This window comes from Artibeus jamaicensis, unplaced genomic scaffold (assembly GCF_021234435.1).
Source record: "Artibeus jamaicensis isolate MK-2021 breed Jamaican fruit bat unplaced genomic scaffold, CSHL_Jam_final contig_327, whole genome shotgun sequence".
NCBI lineage: Eukaryota > Metazoa > Chordata > Mammalia > Chiroptera > Phyllostomidae > Artibeus > Artibeus jamaicensis.
The window spans coordinates 4,965,249-4,981,373 of NW_026521772.1; the positions used below are offsets into that span (position 1 = coordinate 4,965,249).

The following is a 16,125-nucleotide window of genomic DNA, read 5'->3' on the forward strand; positions in this document are numbered from 1 at the left end:
GCAGCAGTAGCAGCAGCAGCATCTGAGTAGTTGCAACAGGAGTTGCGTGGCCCTTGGAAGCACCGCTGATTGCCATTGGGCTCTTCTTAGAGAGGCTCCGATGCCAGTGCCCCTGGATCTCAAGATCCTTCACCAGCATTTCAATGCTTAGCCTTGAGGTGGCACACATCCCTCTACTCCAAGCTCAGTGGCCAGAATGACCCATGACCCTGCTCAAACATAGAGGGCCAGGGAGTGCACGCTCCTATGTGGCTGGGAGGGGCATCACCAGGATGTACGGTGTGAATGGCCAGCACAGCAACCTGGTACACGCGGGCTTGGCACTGGGTGCTGGATGCGGAAAGATAAGACCAGGCCCCTGATCTCAAGGATCTCAAGAGATGCTAGGATTTGGGGGCGAGGGGGAGGAAGACCAAGAATAGAACTGATTCAGGTGTCCTCCTCCGAATACCCAGGCTCTGTCTCGTCTGAATTACCTGAGGTGGAAGGCGTTCGTTCTCTCAGCTCGATGACGGCCAGAGCTGGACACTGTCCGGCTTGGCAGGCAGTGGGGGGCGACAGACTTCCCTGATGAACATTTATATCAATAATAGAAGGGTTGTTTAACAAGAATTCTTAGAGGAAAGATGAGATAATTTCATGTTTTGATATTCACAAAATTGATGCCGTTGAAACGGGAACTCTGCAGTGTATATAACTGCTGCTGTAATTTTGGCAAAGATGGAATGCAAATTGGCACAGCGTCTGGGAAGGGGGGCGTCCAGTAAGGAGAGGGAGGGTGGGGTGAGCCAGGAAGCAGAGGCAAGGGGCCGGGTCCCGGTGGCCTGGTGAGAGCTGGGAGGGTGTCCGGGAGCCTGCGTTGGGGAGGGACAAGAGGGAGGGGAGACTCCTTGAGTTTCTGGTAGAGCCGAAGCCGAGGAGGGAGTGGGCACAAGCCAGGGAGGGGCGCGTGCACGTGTGTGCTGGGGGAGAGACATTTAAACATCGTAGGAATGAGGGATAAATTTAAAATCCATCAAGCGCAGTTGAGACAGAATGACAACGTGAGGAGCGTGAATCACTCTTTTGAGGGCCCCGCCCCACTGTTTGTGTAATGTATGTTCTCCTTCATTTTTCCTCTCTGATGAGCTCACCCTGGACCCTGTACTCGCTCCCTTGACCTGGCCCTGGTGGCTGAGGACGGAGCGCTGACCAGCACGGCCCCGTAGAGAAGGAAGCCTCACCAAGGAAGGCAGGGTCAGGGGCTGGAGGACGGCCGTCTGGGAGGACCCCTGGCCTGGGGGTCCAGCTCAGGCCCTGTGCGGAGTGGGTGCTCCCTGAGCACTGCCTGAGCGATTTGGATACCAGGGCTTCGCTGGGCGTGTAGCGCACAGGGCGCTTCTCTGAGCCAGGGGGCACGGTCACTAGGGGCGTGGTTTGGTGGGGGTGTTGGGCTCCTGGCACTGGGGCGGGGGCAGTGAGCAGATGTGGTTCAAGGGTGGTGAGTTCAGGACTCTACAGCCAGGTGGACTGTCCCAGACCTCAGGCTTGCTATGCGAACTCTTTCTGGACCTTCCAGGTTCCCTCAGTCCCCTCTGCAGAAGCTCTTCCCCAGCCAGCTGAGGTGCTGTATTTGGCCACACTCCCCAGGTCCTGGACGTACGCATGTGCTTGAGAAAGGGGAAGGAACCCAGTGTTGGACCCTGTTCTCAAGAACAGCCCACCTGTGGCTGGTCTGGGGGAGAGGGCTGGAGGGGCTCTCTCTCCACCAGTGGGAGAGAACCGCCAGCCAGCCCTCCTGGAGGCGGGCCCGAGAGGGACAGTCTTCCGCTTCATTCTCCTCTCGGGAGAGCCGCACCCGAGACTTTCATCCCTGTTGCATATTTCTTTAACCGCTGTCTCCTGCACTGGGCTGTGAAGTGTGTGAGGGCAGAGATCCGGCTGTGTTCAGCTCGTGGTACCCAGCCTCTGGCACGGTACCCAGCCTGGCCCGCCGGCTCGCTCCTGAATTCAGCCGTCATTGATTTCCTCCTGCCTGCGCTGTCTGCAGCCTTGCTCTGGAGGACGATGTCATTAACCCTCCTCTCTTCTCTACTTCCCCGTGTCCACCCCTGCCTTCCCTTCCCCCCCCCCATCCTTTCCCTGCAACCCCTACCCCGCTGCAGAGCAATGTTCTGTGATGGTGCCCGAGATGCGTGGACTGAGCCCAGGCCGCAGGCTGCCCGAGCCCACCCCCTACCCAGCCGCCGGCGGGAGCCCTGAGCCGGGGTCTGTGGGCCACCACCACCACCACGTGCTGGCTCTGCCTGAGGAGGAGGCATGGCGGCCCCAGCAGTGCGCCCTGCTGGAGGCCGATGCCTCCGACGAGGCGGGCATGCTGCCGGCCTCCCCACGTGCCACCGCCTCCGGCTTCGACAACTTCTTCCCGGTGCAGGAGGGCGAGGGTGCCGGCTGGGAGTGCGGCTCCAGCCCCTTCCTCCCTGTGAGCCCCGAGGTGATGAAGCGGAGGCGCGGGGGCCTCATCGAGCAGCGGGACATCATCAAAGCCCACGAGGCGCACAAGATGCAGAGCACCCCGCAGGCCCGGCGGAAGGAGTGGGAGTGAGTACCGTGGGGGCGCAGGGGGCACAGGCACCGTGGAGCCCGGAGGGTGTGGTTTGGGGGTGAGAGGGAGCAGTGGGAGCAGCCCAGCAGGACAGCCAGGGAGGGGTGGAGGGCAGTGGGCAAGGCCAGGACTGAGGTCCAGGTGAGCGGGGCATTCCCGCCGAAGGGGCCCAATGAGACAGGTGCCCATGTCTCTAAAGAGGCGTTTGACCTCCAGGTGGGGTCCCTGCGGTCAGCCCCCATCCTGCCAACCAGCTGTAGACAGCACTGAATCTCACTGAAGTCATCTCCTATCAAATGGGATGAAGTAAGCTTGCTCCCCAAAACACACCCAGTTTACTAAGAGCCTGTGGAGAAAGAGCGGGGGCTGTTTCACACTGATTGCCCTGGAGGGGAGACCAAGTGAAACCTCGAAGAAGCCACCCAAATGCCAATCACCCATTTCACCGCCCCTCCCGGAACGGTGGCTCAGCCTCCTCTTTCTGATCTCATCCCTGGGTGAATGATTGCATTTTGGGCCAGATCTTCAGTGGGCAGAAAAGATTGACCAAGATCTGTGCTCCGCTGCCCCGTGACTTTATCTCCAATTTTTTGGTATAGAGTGGAAAGATCTGTGTTCTGCCTCTGCCCACCTTTAACCTAATTTGTGCTCGTTGAGAACTTGGGTTTTTATTCCTGGGTGTCATACGTTCAGGGAAGGTGGTATCTCATCTCATTTTCCGTCACCATATCTGTCCCCCACCGGGGGGCTTTGTTTTGTCCATTGGATGCCAGTGTTTCTTCTGCGTGTTTGCACGTCCTGTGGTCCGTACCTGTGTCTCCTCTTGCCACAGATTGTTGAGCTGTGAGATGCCATCAGGTGCAAAGAAACCAGCAATAGGTGTTTGGGATTGTGGCGGTCATGGCGGAATCTACCTACCCGGTGTCCATGGTTGTTCTGGATGGTGCCTGCAGGGCTAGGTCAGCTGGTCTCCGGTGGTCTTTTCCTGTGGAAGTTAATCTGAGTCTCCCTCCCTCCCTCCCTCCCTCCCTCCCTCCCTCCCTCCCTCCCTCCCTCCCTCCTTCCTTCCTTCCTTCCTTCTTTCCTTCCTTCCTTCCTGGAGCCCTGCTGTGCACTGAAACCTGGGGTTCAGACAGACCTCCTGTCCTGTCGTTCACTTCCCAGGGTGGTTTGTCTGTACAGCCTGGCTTGCTCTCAAAGTGCTGACAGCCATCTAAGCACCTTCACTGCACTAACTCATGTCAGCCTGCACCGTGACTGTGAGGTAGCGTGATGGGTACGCCCATTTAAACAACGAGGCGCGGAGAAGTTAAGGGGCTTTCGCGGGGCCCCTCCAGCGATGGCTGCATTGTTTCTGTGACTTGCCGTTGACTCATGATGCGAACCCTGGCCGTCTGATTCTAGAATCCATGCTTTCCACCACAGTGGCCGATGGCCTTTTGTGCCAGTTCACACAGCGCCTGACTTCTCGTCTCAACCACCTCCTGAGTTGTTGTGGCGGGAGCACTGGCTGGGGGCTCATTCCCAGGCGGCCCCAACCAGGGAGGCGTGACCTCATTGTGGCTTCGGAAATGGGTAGGAGGAGGTAGGTGGTCCTTGGAATGCCAGGCAGCTGTGCAGAAGTACTGTATTTGTGCACACCTATGTCTTGTCTTCCTCAGAGTCCTTGAGGGCAGAGGCTGTCTTGCGCATTCCTAATGTCACTCACTGTCTGTCATGTGTGCTAACTCAAGAATTCTGCAGTGCTCACGGGAAAACTAGCCTCACCGTGCCCCGCACTGTGTGTGCAGCTCTGACTTCAACTTTCACTCCTTGGGGGCTGCGTAGGTCCAATGGCCGCCCCCTACGTGGGGTGGGGATGGTTTGGAGACTGTGTTTTCACCTGGGCAGGTCCGTGGGGAGGTGGGACATATCAGCCCTCCTCAGTGTCACCGTGGGGAAGGAGCACCCAAAGAGGTTGAGGAGGAGCGGCGGGGGAGGTCAGAGGAAAGCCGGAGAGCCCAGGGACAAAGCCGTGTTCATCCCGGTCATCTGTGTGGGAAGTTGCTGAGAGATAAAACGAGATTGGCAAAGGGGTGTGGTTCTGGCAACAAGCAGGTGACTTTCCTGGGAACAGTGTCGGGGGGACGGAGCCAGGTCCCATTGCAGTGGGTTGAAAATAAAGTGTGAGATGATAGAGACAGTGATGTTGCCTCCAGTGGCCAGGTAGACACCTTCGGGGCTGGTGGCAGTGCCTTGCAGACTCCTCTGCCCATGGTGCTGCACGTGCCTGAATCTGCCAGCAGACGGGACCGTCACCGCCCCTTCCTGTGGCAGCCGTCTGGCCTCCCAGGCCGCTCCCTCGAGGAGGGTTTTGGCTCCTGGTTTGCTGCCTCTCTCTCCATCTCCTTTCTTGCCAACCCTTCTTGGATTTCCACATCCTCTTAGAGGGCTCTTCTTGTATCCCGGCCTCTTGGTTCCCTAACCCCTCCCCCCAGAGCCTTCACCTCCCAGCTTCTGGCGGAGACCTCGCTGCCTGGACCTGCCCACGTGGCCCTGGCACTGTGACCTCAGTTTGAACATCTCACTGTCTGACCTCCAGCTCTTCCGTCCAGCACCCTCTGCGCTGTTCCCTGGACTCTTCCATCTCACTGGCATCCACAAGACTTCGGTCCTGTCACTTTTTTACTGGCTCCTCCCTGCCCACATCTTCACTCCATCTTATCAAGTTCAATTCCATCCTAAGCACCCAAATTACTCCCTGGGGCAAAACGGTGACCTCTTCACCTGAGGTCACCTCCTGCCTCTCACCTCTTCTTTCTAAGACCCAGTGGTCATCAGCCAAGGGCAAGAATGTCCAGAGCCTCAGGGTGGTCTCTAGTCTCCCTGCTGCATCACCATCATTGTTACCGCTTCCTGTTTTCACCCTCAACTTTCTTGCTCCTTCCTGGCTCCCTTGTCCTGGGCTGGCAAGGCCCCAACGTGTTTAAACCCCACTCGCCACCTGTTCTTGGGCATCAAGTGTTGCTGGAGAAAACCTCACAGCCATGCCGAGTGGTCTTGCTCTAAGTCCATGACCCACGCCTGAGCCCTGCCCAGAAGTCCTGTTACTTCCCCCCTTTCCACTGGCCCTCACACTCTTTTAGAGATAATTTCACACCCCTCCCCTGAATCCCCAGTCCCCAGTGCCCCCTGCCACCCAGTTTCTATACCACGATCGCCTCCCTTAATGCGCCCCCAAATCTGCCCCAGCTGCACCGGCCCCAGGACATTCCGGAGGGTGCTGAGCCCACACCCCCGCAGGTGCTGGCTTCCCGGTCCCTCTCCCACCAGCTCTTTCCCTCCAGACCTGTGCGGCTCCTCCCTCCGTTTGGGACTCGCTCAGAGAGACACACCCCCTGCATTGTCACTGCCTTTCTTTATTTTGCTTTATTTTTCATCCCTGCCCTTACTCTCATTTTCCCAACACACAGACATGCACATAAACATGTACAAACACACAGAAACATACACATGTATGTTGTGTGTGTGTGTGTGTGTGCATCGTTCTGTCTCCCAGGACTGAAGTGGAAGCTTCTGGAAAGCAGGGACTTGGTGTACAGAACAATGCCCCGTATGTAGTGGGCACACAATAAATATTTGTTTTATAGCTGAGGAAATAAACGCACTGCAGGGACTCCATTCCTCTTCCAGCCAGCTGGCTTCCTGGGAAGGAGGCAGCCCAGTTTCCTGGGCCAGCCGAGTGGTCGTGCAGGTCCCGGTGAACAGTCAGCCGAGGACGTGGGCGTCTGTTCTCTGCCTGCCGCACACCTTGGAGGCAGGGGGCCTCTCCTCTCTCTGTCCCCTGCTGTCTGGCTTCTCTGACTTCCATGCTGCAGGCAGGATCCTCTGCACCAGGGCAGGGCATCCTGGCCCGTCCTCAGACTCGGATTTGCCACAGCAGGAAATCAGGGGGGTTCTCTGTCCTGTCCCTGCCTGCTTCCTGCCCCGCCCCGGGCCCGCCCACCGCCCACGTAGCTGGCAGCCTGCACAGCCGCCCCTGTAGGGGTCCTGCCTCCCTCTGGCTCTGACTCAAGACTCTGGGGATGCACGAAGCCGACTGGAAGCCAACATGGGAGGTTTCCAGCAGCTTTTGCCTTGGGCTGGGTGAGCCAAATGCTGCCAGTGGAAGGAAGTGAGGGGGGAGGAGGAGACCGCAAGGGACGGGTGTTTTCCGGTGGACAGACAGACCGTAGGTCACGGACACGAAGCAGAGTCTCTTGTGCAGCATGTTGTTTCCCAAAGAACCTGTTGGAAGGTTTCCTCGAGCCCAGGTGGGGGTTGTGGACCCCTCAGGTGACACTGCGCGTTCCTCGTGTGTCCAGTTTTGTAGTTTCAGTGAGTGGGCATGGGGCCGTGTTTTACTGGTGCTTCATATAATTCCGTGCTGCCTCTTACCTGACCTCTACAATGACCCTACGAACTAGCTATTGTTATTCCTGAATTTACAGAAGAGACAAACAGGCCTCAGAGTTAGGGGTGGTGCTGGGTGCAGAAGCCCACGCCGTCGCAGTGACCGCCACCACTTAGGGGGCACTGGCTGCGTGCCGCACACTCTAATGGGAGTCACTGGGTCGGCCAAAGAGTCCGTCACGTTTTTTCCGTGCGATGGCTCTGGCAGCACTTAGTTGTCTTTAACTCGACTCGAAACAATTTTGTCAGATCGCATTGTGCCAGCCATTGGTCAACATGCCATTAAAGAACCTGTCAGAATTGGTGGATTTTTGTGCAGCCATTTTCATATTGAAGATGGAAGGAGATATGCAACATTTTTGGCATATTATGCTTTATTATTCTAAGAAAGGTAAAAACAACTGGAATGCAAAAAAACAAAGATTCATGCCCTGTGTGGAGAAGGTGCTGTGACTGATCGCCCGTGCAAAGAGTAATTCGTGAAGTTTCTTGCTGCTGTTGACATTTTGGCCAAATAACTCTCTGCTGTGGGGCTGTCTTAGGCATTGGAAGATGTTTAGCAGCACCTCTGGCCTCTATGGACTAGAAGCCAATAGCGGGAAAGAGCCGACATACTCCAAATAGCCAAATCAATGAAGTTATTGATGAAAATGAAAAAACGTGTCTTTTATTTTACAGAAAAAACTAAAATGGACTTGTTGGCCAACCCAATCTAAGAAATAGAAACAGTTCATCTGGGACTGTACTGCGTATGGATTTGGAAGAAAGGGCACTAGTGTAACTGGGAAGCCCGCCGGGTTGGTAGAACCTGCTCTGTGCAGGGGGGAGCAGAGTTCCCGTAATCATAGCCCTCATCACCCTGCCTGGTGATCGCCTGTTTATGTGTCTGCGCCCCCACTCGGCTGTAAAGCAGAGCAGACTGCCCGCTCCCTGTTGTGTCTCTGTCCTTGACAACATCCCTGGGCACGTAACAGGCACTCACTAGACGCGGGTGGAGTGAAAACGGCAGCATGACGAATGAGAACAGCAACCTTTTAGCACTGGGAAGAGTGAGTAAAATGCTTATTAGTCAAGCGTTTGGTTCTTTTCTTATGTCTCGTTCCTCCCATTAGGGGCTGTGTCACCTGCCATTGCTGTCACTAGAGCACGGCCTCAGAGGCTCACTAAAGCCCATGACGCAGAGGGCAGAGTCGGAGTGGGGGGTGTGTGTACGGCAGTGGCCCCGGCAGCTCTCTGGGGATTGAATGAGGATGCAGAGTGCCTCGCACGTGGTGAAGACTCAGTGCGTGTCAGCCGTTACAGACGTCTCAACCTCGAAGCTTCTGGGTGAATTTTGAAAGTCATTGGGCCACTTTTTCTCTGAACTCCTGAAAGGCAGCCGGCTCCTTGAACATGCAGTCAGACTAAGTGGGGACTTCATTCCACCTGCTGCCACTTGCTGGCAAAGCCAGGCGTCACCTGGTTTATTGGTTCTTAGAATACCAGAATCTGTAGAAATATTGATGCCAGATGGGTTCATGGGAAGAATTTGTTTAGTTAAAAAGAAGCGTTCTGCAGAACGATCTGATATTTTAATACCGTTTAAATCTGCATGCTTGTAGGAGGGGCGGGACCTCTGTGGGCCACGGCAGTCCCCACCCCTCCCTGCTGCCTGAGACGGGGCTGATCCACTCGTTTGGGTGACCGGCACCTATGTCTGACCTCGCAGCCCTGGCAAGTCCAGCCCCCTCGCTCAGAGATGAGGCATTGCAGGCTCTTGCGGTTGTCGTAGAACAGCCGTGCAGAAACCTGAGCACGTGCCGGGCCCACAGAAATCGTGAGCCTGCAGCACGCTGAGTTGTCTATCACCAGCCAACCCCACGTGTGAGCACTGAGCCAAGGAGGGACCTGGAGCATGTGCCCTGCCTTCTGAGAACTCGGAGCCGCGCAGGAAGCCACTGCGGATGCAGACAACTGGGCTTCCCCCTGGGGAGTGACCCAGTTCCCGTGACCCCTGGAGACGTGGCTTTACGGTGGGCCCTTTGGGGGAGCTTCAATGTACATCCTTGAATTTCTTCACCGGGAAATCTTCCAGGGATTTGAAAGAAGGGTCTCTTCCCAGGGTTGGTCTCCAGCGACTGTCTTTTCCCTGCCCTTTTCCCTCCTTCAGACCTTCTGGTGGTTTCAGAAAAGCTTCCCCTCGAGACAGGCTGTGGGGGACGCAGGGCGGGCAGGGGAGTAGAGGGCTTCTCCAGCCAGGGTCCCGCCTCTCGCTCACTTCCTGGGGACCCTCCCCTCTGCTCTCTTCTGGAAGCTACTGCAGGTCCCTGGAGAAAGCAGAAGTGTTTCCATTTTCTCCAGAGCATGGCGCCCCGAGCCAGGGCTCGGCAGGGTTGCATGTTTCTCTGTTGTCCTGGTTCTTTCCTTCAAGGTCACACTGAGAAGGAGGAGCTAGGGGAGAAAACTGCAGCCTGGCGCTCAGCCCCGATGGGCCCCAGGCGTCCAGGCCCTGAGTGCGCTTCCCTGTTGTGGCACCGTCCTAGTTTGGTCTCTGTTTTGAGGGGCAGGTGAGCAGCATGCGTTCCTCTGGCATGGGCCATGCTGGAGCATCTTCAAGAGACTATAAAGTCTGAGCCTGTCAAGATACGAATCCATTCTCGCTAAGCCACCTTTTAGAAGAAAATGGGAAGGGGGGCAAGCGCCCTCTAGTGTCAGCGGCATGCTTTGTCCTGTTCCCTTTTTCTTGAGAAAAATTGTCCTGTTCTATGGTATCCCCAAGTGGTCATTTCTGTGTACTGCACCCACCCTGTCTCACGTGGAAGCTTTTCACCCTGAGCAGAGCAGCGTGACCACCTGGGGCTTCCCATCACCCTCGCCGCCCTGCACAGCATTTCCGTCCTCAAAGAGTTCACTTGGACGCCTGGCTGCTGATGAGCCAAGGGTGTTTTTCTCTCGACGTCCCTGGATGGACGAAGACACAAGTAGAAAAGGAAATACTCAGGGCTGAAGAGCACAGAGCACCTGCAGCATTCCAGACACTGTGATCTTTAAAAACATCGTCTCCCGTGACTTTTCCTTTAGTGTTCAGGTGGGAAAGTGAGGCACACAGAAGGAAGTGCCACCCCCAGGCCGTGCGGCCAGTCGCTGGGATCCTTTGACTCTGTGGCCTCCTCTGAGCCCGGGGCACTGGGGGCGCTAACCCTTCACAGCCCACTCCCACACACCTGCACCCTCTTCTTCCTCTTCTCTTCTGCTGTTGGCTGCTGTCACTGTCGCTTCCTCTTTTCCTCTCCAAAGCCCACAGAGGAGAAGGAATGAATAAATGCAGAGCTAGGGACCTCCCTCCCTCCCTCCCTCCCTCCCTCCCTCCCTTCCTTCCACCACTTGCCTGGGACCTCTGCATTCCACCCACAGTGCTGCACACGTTCCATTTCCCAGCCCATTGCTCCTGTCAGGCCGTCACCCACTGCCTTCGATCTCAGTGGTGGGAACCCATAGCTGTTCCCAAATTTCTGAAGAGCATGGGGAGCAGTTAGGTAAATTCCCTTTCTGTTCATAGAGTGCAGAAATAATACGCAGAAGTACCTAATACTTAGGGACAGTGCTGTCGGGTGGGGGCAGTGTGGGCCCCGCACTCCTGGCTTGGGTCTACTGGGGTCAAGGCCGTTTGGTCCGCCTGCCCATCTGCTGCGGTTGCTCTCTTCCTTGTGTTTCTTACTTAAGCTGAGAAAAAACTTCTGCCTCCTTTTCCTTCTGTCTGTCATGAAAATGGAATCATACTAGACCTACAGGTCTGCATTTTTATTTTACTCTTCGTCTTTTGAAAGATTAACACTATATCATGGGCATTGTCCCTTGGCAGCTCTGGAAAGATGTCCGTATTGTCTCTTTACTTCTGCGTGGTATTCCCTAGCACGGCACAGCCGAACCACAATTGCGCATGCAGCCCCCTCCCAAGGGGGGCTTCTGGTGACTTTGTAATGACAAGCAGCACTGCAGGGACCTGCCCCAGTTGTGCCTTTGCGACAGGCACTTTCCTTTCTGTAGGACGGAGTCCTGGGAGCAGGGCCGGGAGGAGGCCTTCCCACGCAGTGCCCTGGCCCCTGAGGACCAACTCAGCTCCCTGACACCCCTCCCTCATCTCGGCCTCAGATTGAAATGTGAACTTTCGCAGCCTGTGTTCTCTCTCTGGCCCCGCTGGGGAGGCCCCATGAATTAATAATCTGTCAGCAGGAAACGGAGAGATGGAATCATTCATTGTCAGCCGGTGCGCCCCACCTCTCCGGCTCACTAATGAGCACGCTGACAGCTTCGGTTTTATCCAGAGCCAGAGCAACCCTTCGGGGACGCGTGTGGCCCAGCTTGTGGCATCCGGCGCAGAGGGGGGAGCCGGGAGCCTTCCTGGGTGGGGTGGGGGCAGCGTCACGAGAGGCTTGCTGAATTCAGAGGTTCTTCCAGGAAGCTCCGTGTGCTGCCCGGGGTGGCGTGGGGGGCGGGGAACCTATAGAGACAGGCCAGGGTGGACAGGAACGGTGTTAGTGCCCAGGGGCTGCCGGTGGTGTGTGCGGCTCTCCGGCCCACGTGGCAGGTTTGCGACCGTGGTTCTGCTGCAGGTGAATGGCACTTACCTGGCTGAGTTGGATGGCGCTGTCTCAGGGAGGTGGCCCAGGAAGGTGCCTGCACATGCATTGCTAGTCCCACCCCACGGTCTATATTCGCGACACACACAGTCCTAAGGTGTATGATATGAAGTCTGGCATGTGCACGGGGCCAGACTCACATAGGGTTGCTCAGGAAATGTTTCTGTAGCCTTGGCTGGTGTGGCTCAGTGGATTGAGTGCCAGCCTGCAAACCAAAGGGTCACAGGTTCAATTCCCAGTCAGGGCACATGCCTGGGTTACTGGCCAGGCCCCCAGTGGTGGGTATGTGAGAGGCAACCACATACTGATGTTTCTCTCCCTCTCTTTTTCCCTCCCTTCTCCTCTGTCTAAAAATAAATGAATACAATCTTTTTTAAAAAAGAAATGTTTCTGCAGAGGAAGCTGCCACCAAGTGTGACCCTGGCCACATCTCCTGTCCTCTCTGGGCTCCGTTCGGAACCATCTGTAATGTGGGTTGGAGGTGGCCCTCCATTGCTCTCTGAGACCATGGTGCCGAATGGTTAGTGCCCAGCCTGCAGGGCCGGGCTGCCTGTCTTCAGTCCTGTCCTGCAGGCTGGGCGGTTTTGGGTAAGTCACACTACCTCTCTGGGCCTCAGCTCCCTCATTTCGTCATGTATCGAGCTCACCTTAGTTTGAAATGGAAGCAAACGCCAGTCGGATGAAAATTGCTGTTTCCCCTGTTCGCAAGCCAGTTGCCAGATGGACCCCAGAAGAAGTCTTTCAGGCCACCTAGCAGGGACCCGGCACTCTTCCCGAGGCTCCCCCCTTGCCAGTCTCCCAAGTGGGCCATGGGGCCACTTCGGGGCTGTGTGACCGAACGCAGAGTCACCTCCTCTGGGCTGGGCTGCAGACTCTGGCCTCCCAGCCGCCGACTGAGGGCCAGGCTCCGTCCTGACTGTCCTCTGTCCTCCACTCTCCTGCAGGACGGAGAGGCTGCTTCTTGCAGTCAGAACTCCCAGAAACAGACCGGGAGATAGGCATCATGCACCAGAGGTTCATGGTGGGGGCTCTGGGGGTTGGTGAGCACCTGGAGAGAGGAAGGGAGGGGAGCAGGGTTGGGCAGAGGGAGAAGTCGGACTGTGATGCAGCTGGACGGAGACCCCAGGTGACCCCAGGGTGGAGGGGATGAGGGGGCTCTGAAGCCTGAAGTGGCAGACACTTCCACTCAGGTCTTCCTGAGTGGTCCTGAGTTGGGACAAAGAGGTCAGGTCTTTGTATTCCCTCACCCACCAGTCACTGTGTGCAGATGTCCCCAGCAGGGTGTCATGAGCTTGGTCCAGACAGCTTGCACCTGTTGGCTCTGTGCCAACTGCACAGGCAGTTGGGGGGGGGCAGTGGGGTGGGAGGGGCCATCCACTGTGAGGCTTGAGGGGCCGCTGGCCTGGCTGCCGTGGCACCACACAGAGGACAGGCATCGTGTCCCACCATCCCCGTGGCCCAGCCTTGCCCTGGAGTAGAGGCACAGGGGCTGGCAAGAACCTTCTGGAACACCAGTGGGACCCGCTCCCCTGAGGATGCTTCTCTGTGGTGAGTGCTTGCCTCTCTGCTCCACACTCTTCCATCCCTGTGCACGTGGCAGGAACCTCTTCGGGGAGGGTCCCAGTCTTTCCTCACCTTTGCCCCAAGGGTCACCTGCCAGGTCCATGCTGGGCTCTGCCTCTGAGGCTCCCCCGCAGACGTGCCCAGAGGCAGAGCTCAGGAAGCTGGACATCTCTGGAATTAGGCAGACCCACCTGTCACTCAGCAGCCTGACACATCTCTTCATGGATCGGGGCAGACACGTCTCAGACCTGCTTCTGTCTACACATCTCTACTAAAGGGCTTTGTATAGCCATGTGTTCTCGTGATGTGCTTGGTATCATTTTTACTAGTGTTTGTTATTAGTCTTTGTCTTGGTGAGTTCAGACTGCTGTAACAAAATAGCCCATCACCCAAATAATTCAATAAAAAAAACCCAAAACAAAGGACCGGACCACAGAGGGGGTGGCTCGTGAACAACAGAAATGTGTTTCTCCAGAGCTGGGGGCCGGACGGCTGAGGTCAGGGTGCCAGCAGGGTCGGGATCTGGTGGCCCCAGGGCAGGGGGCGGGTGGTGGGGGAGGTGCTGCTCTTCCAGAGTACAGGTGGCCCCTGTCTGCTTGTGAGCTCTCGGGCCTCTTTTAGAAGAACACCCATCCCATTCCAGGGCTGTGCTCTCGTGACCTAATGACCCCCAAGGACCCGCCTCCAAACGCCTTCACATCAGCATTAGGGCTGCAGCCTGGGGATTTCAGGGGCTGGAACACGCAGCCTGTTGCGGGTTTTTCTGTCCTGCCTCCCCCAGGCGGTGACCTCGCCACCCCACCCCCAGTTTGCTTAAGGAACAAGGGGTGTCTGGACCCAGCTCTGAAAGGCTCACTTTCCATTACTCGTGGGTGGAGTTTTGGCGTTGAGAGCTGTGTGTACAGATGCATATATGCATATTAATCGATGGGTACACTTTCCTGCCCCCTCTGGTGACTCGAAGGTGCAGCCAGGGTTTAGAACTGTTGATCCAGACCTGGGGCCACCGAGTGGCAGGCACCCGTGTCTGGCCTTTGTCCCGAGTGAGTCCTATCTTTCTCGGGACGCAGCAGATTGTCTGAGACTGTCTCTCGGTGACCTTCATGTATTCTTTTCTGGGGGCACATGGTTCTCCTGGGTCTTTGAGGAGATAATTTGAACTTTTCTGAGGGGCTCTGGGTCTCTGCACATGTAATATACAGGGGACAGGGTTCCCTAAATGGTAACTGATGTCCTGTAGGCTGGGCCCTGGGGCAGCAGGTTTGGGTCCAGTTTGTGTCCAGCTGTTCTCGGTCGTACGATCCTGGGGAAACGACCTCACCTCCCCGAATCTCATCTTCCTCATCTATAGGACAGTATGTGCCTTATGATGATAACATGATGCTTCTTGAACATTATCTAGTTGACAAAGCATATTCACTGCCTTATCTAATTTGAGTTTGTCATGACCTGGCAAGTTGTTATGGATACAGTAAAGGCTCAGAGAGATTAAATGCCTCACCTAGAACCAGGCAGCCAGAGGTAGGATTGAACTCACTTTATTTTTCATCGACCTGGCGACGTTGCTACAGATGGACCTTGTGGTTCTCCATGTGACTGTGAGCGAAGGCCACCGACAGCCCTGGGACTGAGAGATGGTCACAGAGGGACAGCCCAGGCTGCTCCCACTTAGCTTTCTGTAGGGTCAGCTGCTGTTAGTTAGACCTGGAACCGTGATAACCTCCAAGTTTCCCAGGAAAGCCTCAGGGTGCCCCCCACCCCGGGAACACGGCCCCCCCACCCCACTGTGAGCAGTGTCCCCGTCACTTATTTTGCTGACTTATTTCCTGAGCGTGAAATAGAAAAGTGACATTCCAAAGAATTATGCCTGTCACTTAGTGTTTCATGTGGAAATTCACGACCGTTTGCTAAAAAAAAAAATTTAATTTGTGCAAGTAAAGCCAAAGGTAGGTTTAAACTTGGCCTAAAAATAAACTTGAACAGAAGGTCGTTGTTTGCCTCGAACGTGGCGGGGTGTAGGGTGGGCGTCATCTTTGCCGTCCAGTGGCTTTTGACTTGGTTTTGATGGTAACATACGACAACGACTCTGTCATCATTTTGAAGACATCATGACTCAAAGTTTCCAAAAGGGACTCTCACAGTAGGAATTCTTTGGAGAAGGATGCGTTATAAGCCATCAAAACCCAGGGCTTGACTGCGTGGCTCTAGCTCTGAGGGTTTCAGATAAGTTGAAAGTTGCAGGAAAATGGCGTGGCTGTGGATTTCTTCATGACCTGTGCCAGGACGATAACAAAAATGCCGCTGACCCTGGCTGTCTGATGTGACCTGGCAAAGGCGTCACTTCCTGCTTCCCTTGTGCCCTGAGCCACAAAGCCACACAGCCATTCCCCAGGCATGTGGCCCTAGGAAGGTCCCTGCAGCCGCCTTCGGAGACTTTGGTTTGGCAATCTGCGGGACATTTCAGGCCAAGGCTTTTGCCTTGGGGCAGCTGAGATTTGGAAAAGTTTCTACCTTTGAAAACACAGTCCTGCCCCAGCTGTTGTGGCTCATTGGACTGAGTGTGGGCCTGCGAACCAAAGGTTCACCAGTTCAATTCCTAGGTGGGACACATGCCTGGGTTGTGGGCCAGGTCCCCAGTAGGGGGTGCTCGAGAGGCAACCACACATTGATATTCCTCTCCCTCTCTTTCTCCTTCCTTTCCCTTCCCTCTAAAAATAAGTAAATAAAATCTTAAAAAAAAAAAAGAAAACAGAGTCTCCCATAAAATCATTTAGTACCACATGGTGGACATTTCCTGTTTTGGAAATGGAGTTTGACATTCGACTACAGGCATCTGAAGAACAAGCAGGGGCTTTATTTTTCTTATGGCAAGAGGTCTGGAGAGGGCAGCCGGGGACAGTCCTGTGTCAGCAGGGCCTTCTTCTCCCC

The 16,125-nt window shown here is 55.7% G+C and overlaps 1 protein-coding gene across 1 annotated transcript in view; it reads left to right on the plus strand.

Annotated features, from left to right (window-relative positions):
* The window catches only part of CACNA1E (calcium voltage-gated channel subunit alpha1 E), a 403,397-nt gene that overhangs the window by 75,169 nt on the left and 312,103 nt on the right, over window positions 1-16,125 (plus strand). The window contains exon 2 of the mRNA XM_053663734.1: window positions 2,145-2,580. Within this exon, the coding sequence (XP_053519709.1) occupies window positions 2,159-2,580 (422 nt within the window). The 5' untranslated portion in view covers window positions 2,145-2,158. The remainder of the gene's footprint in view (window positions 1-2,144; window positions 2,581-16,125) is intronic.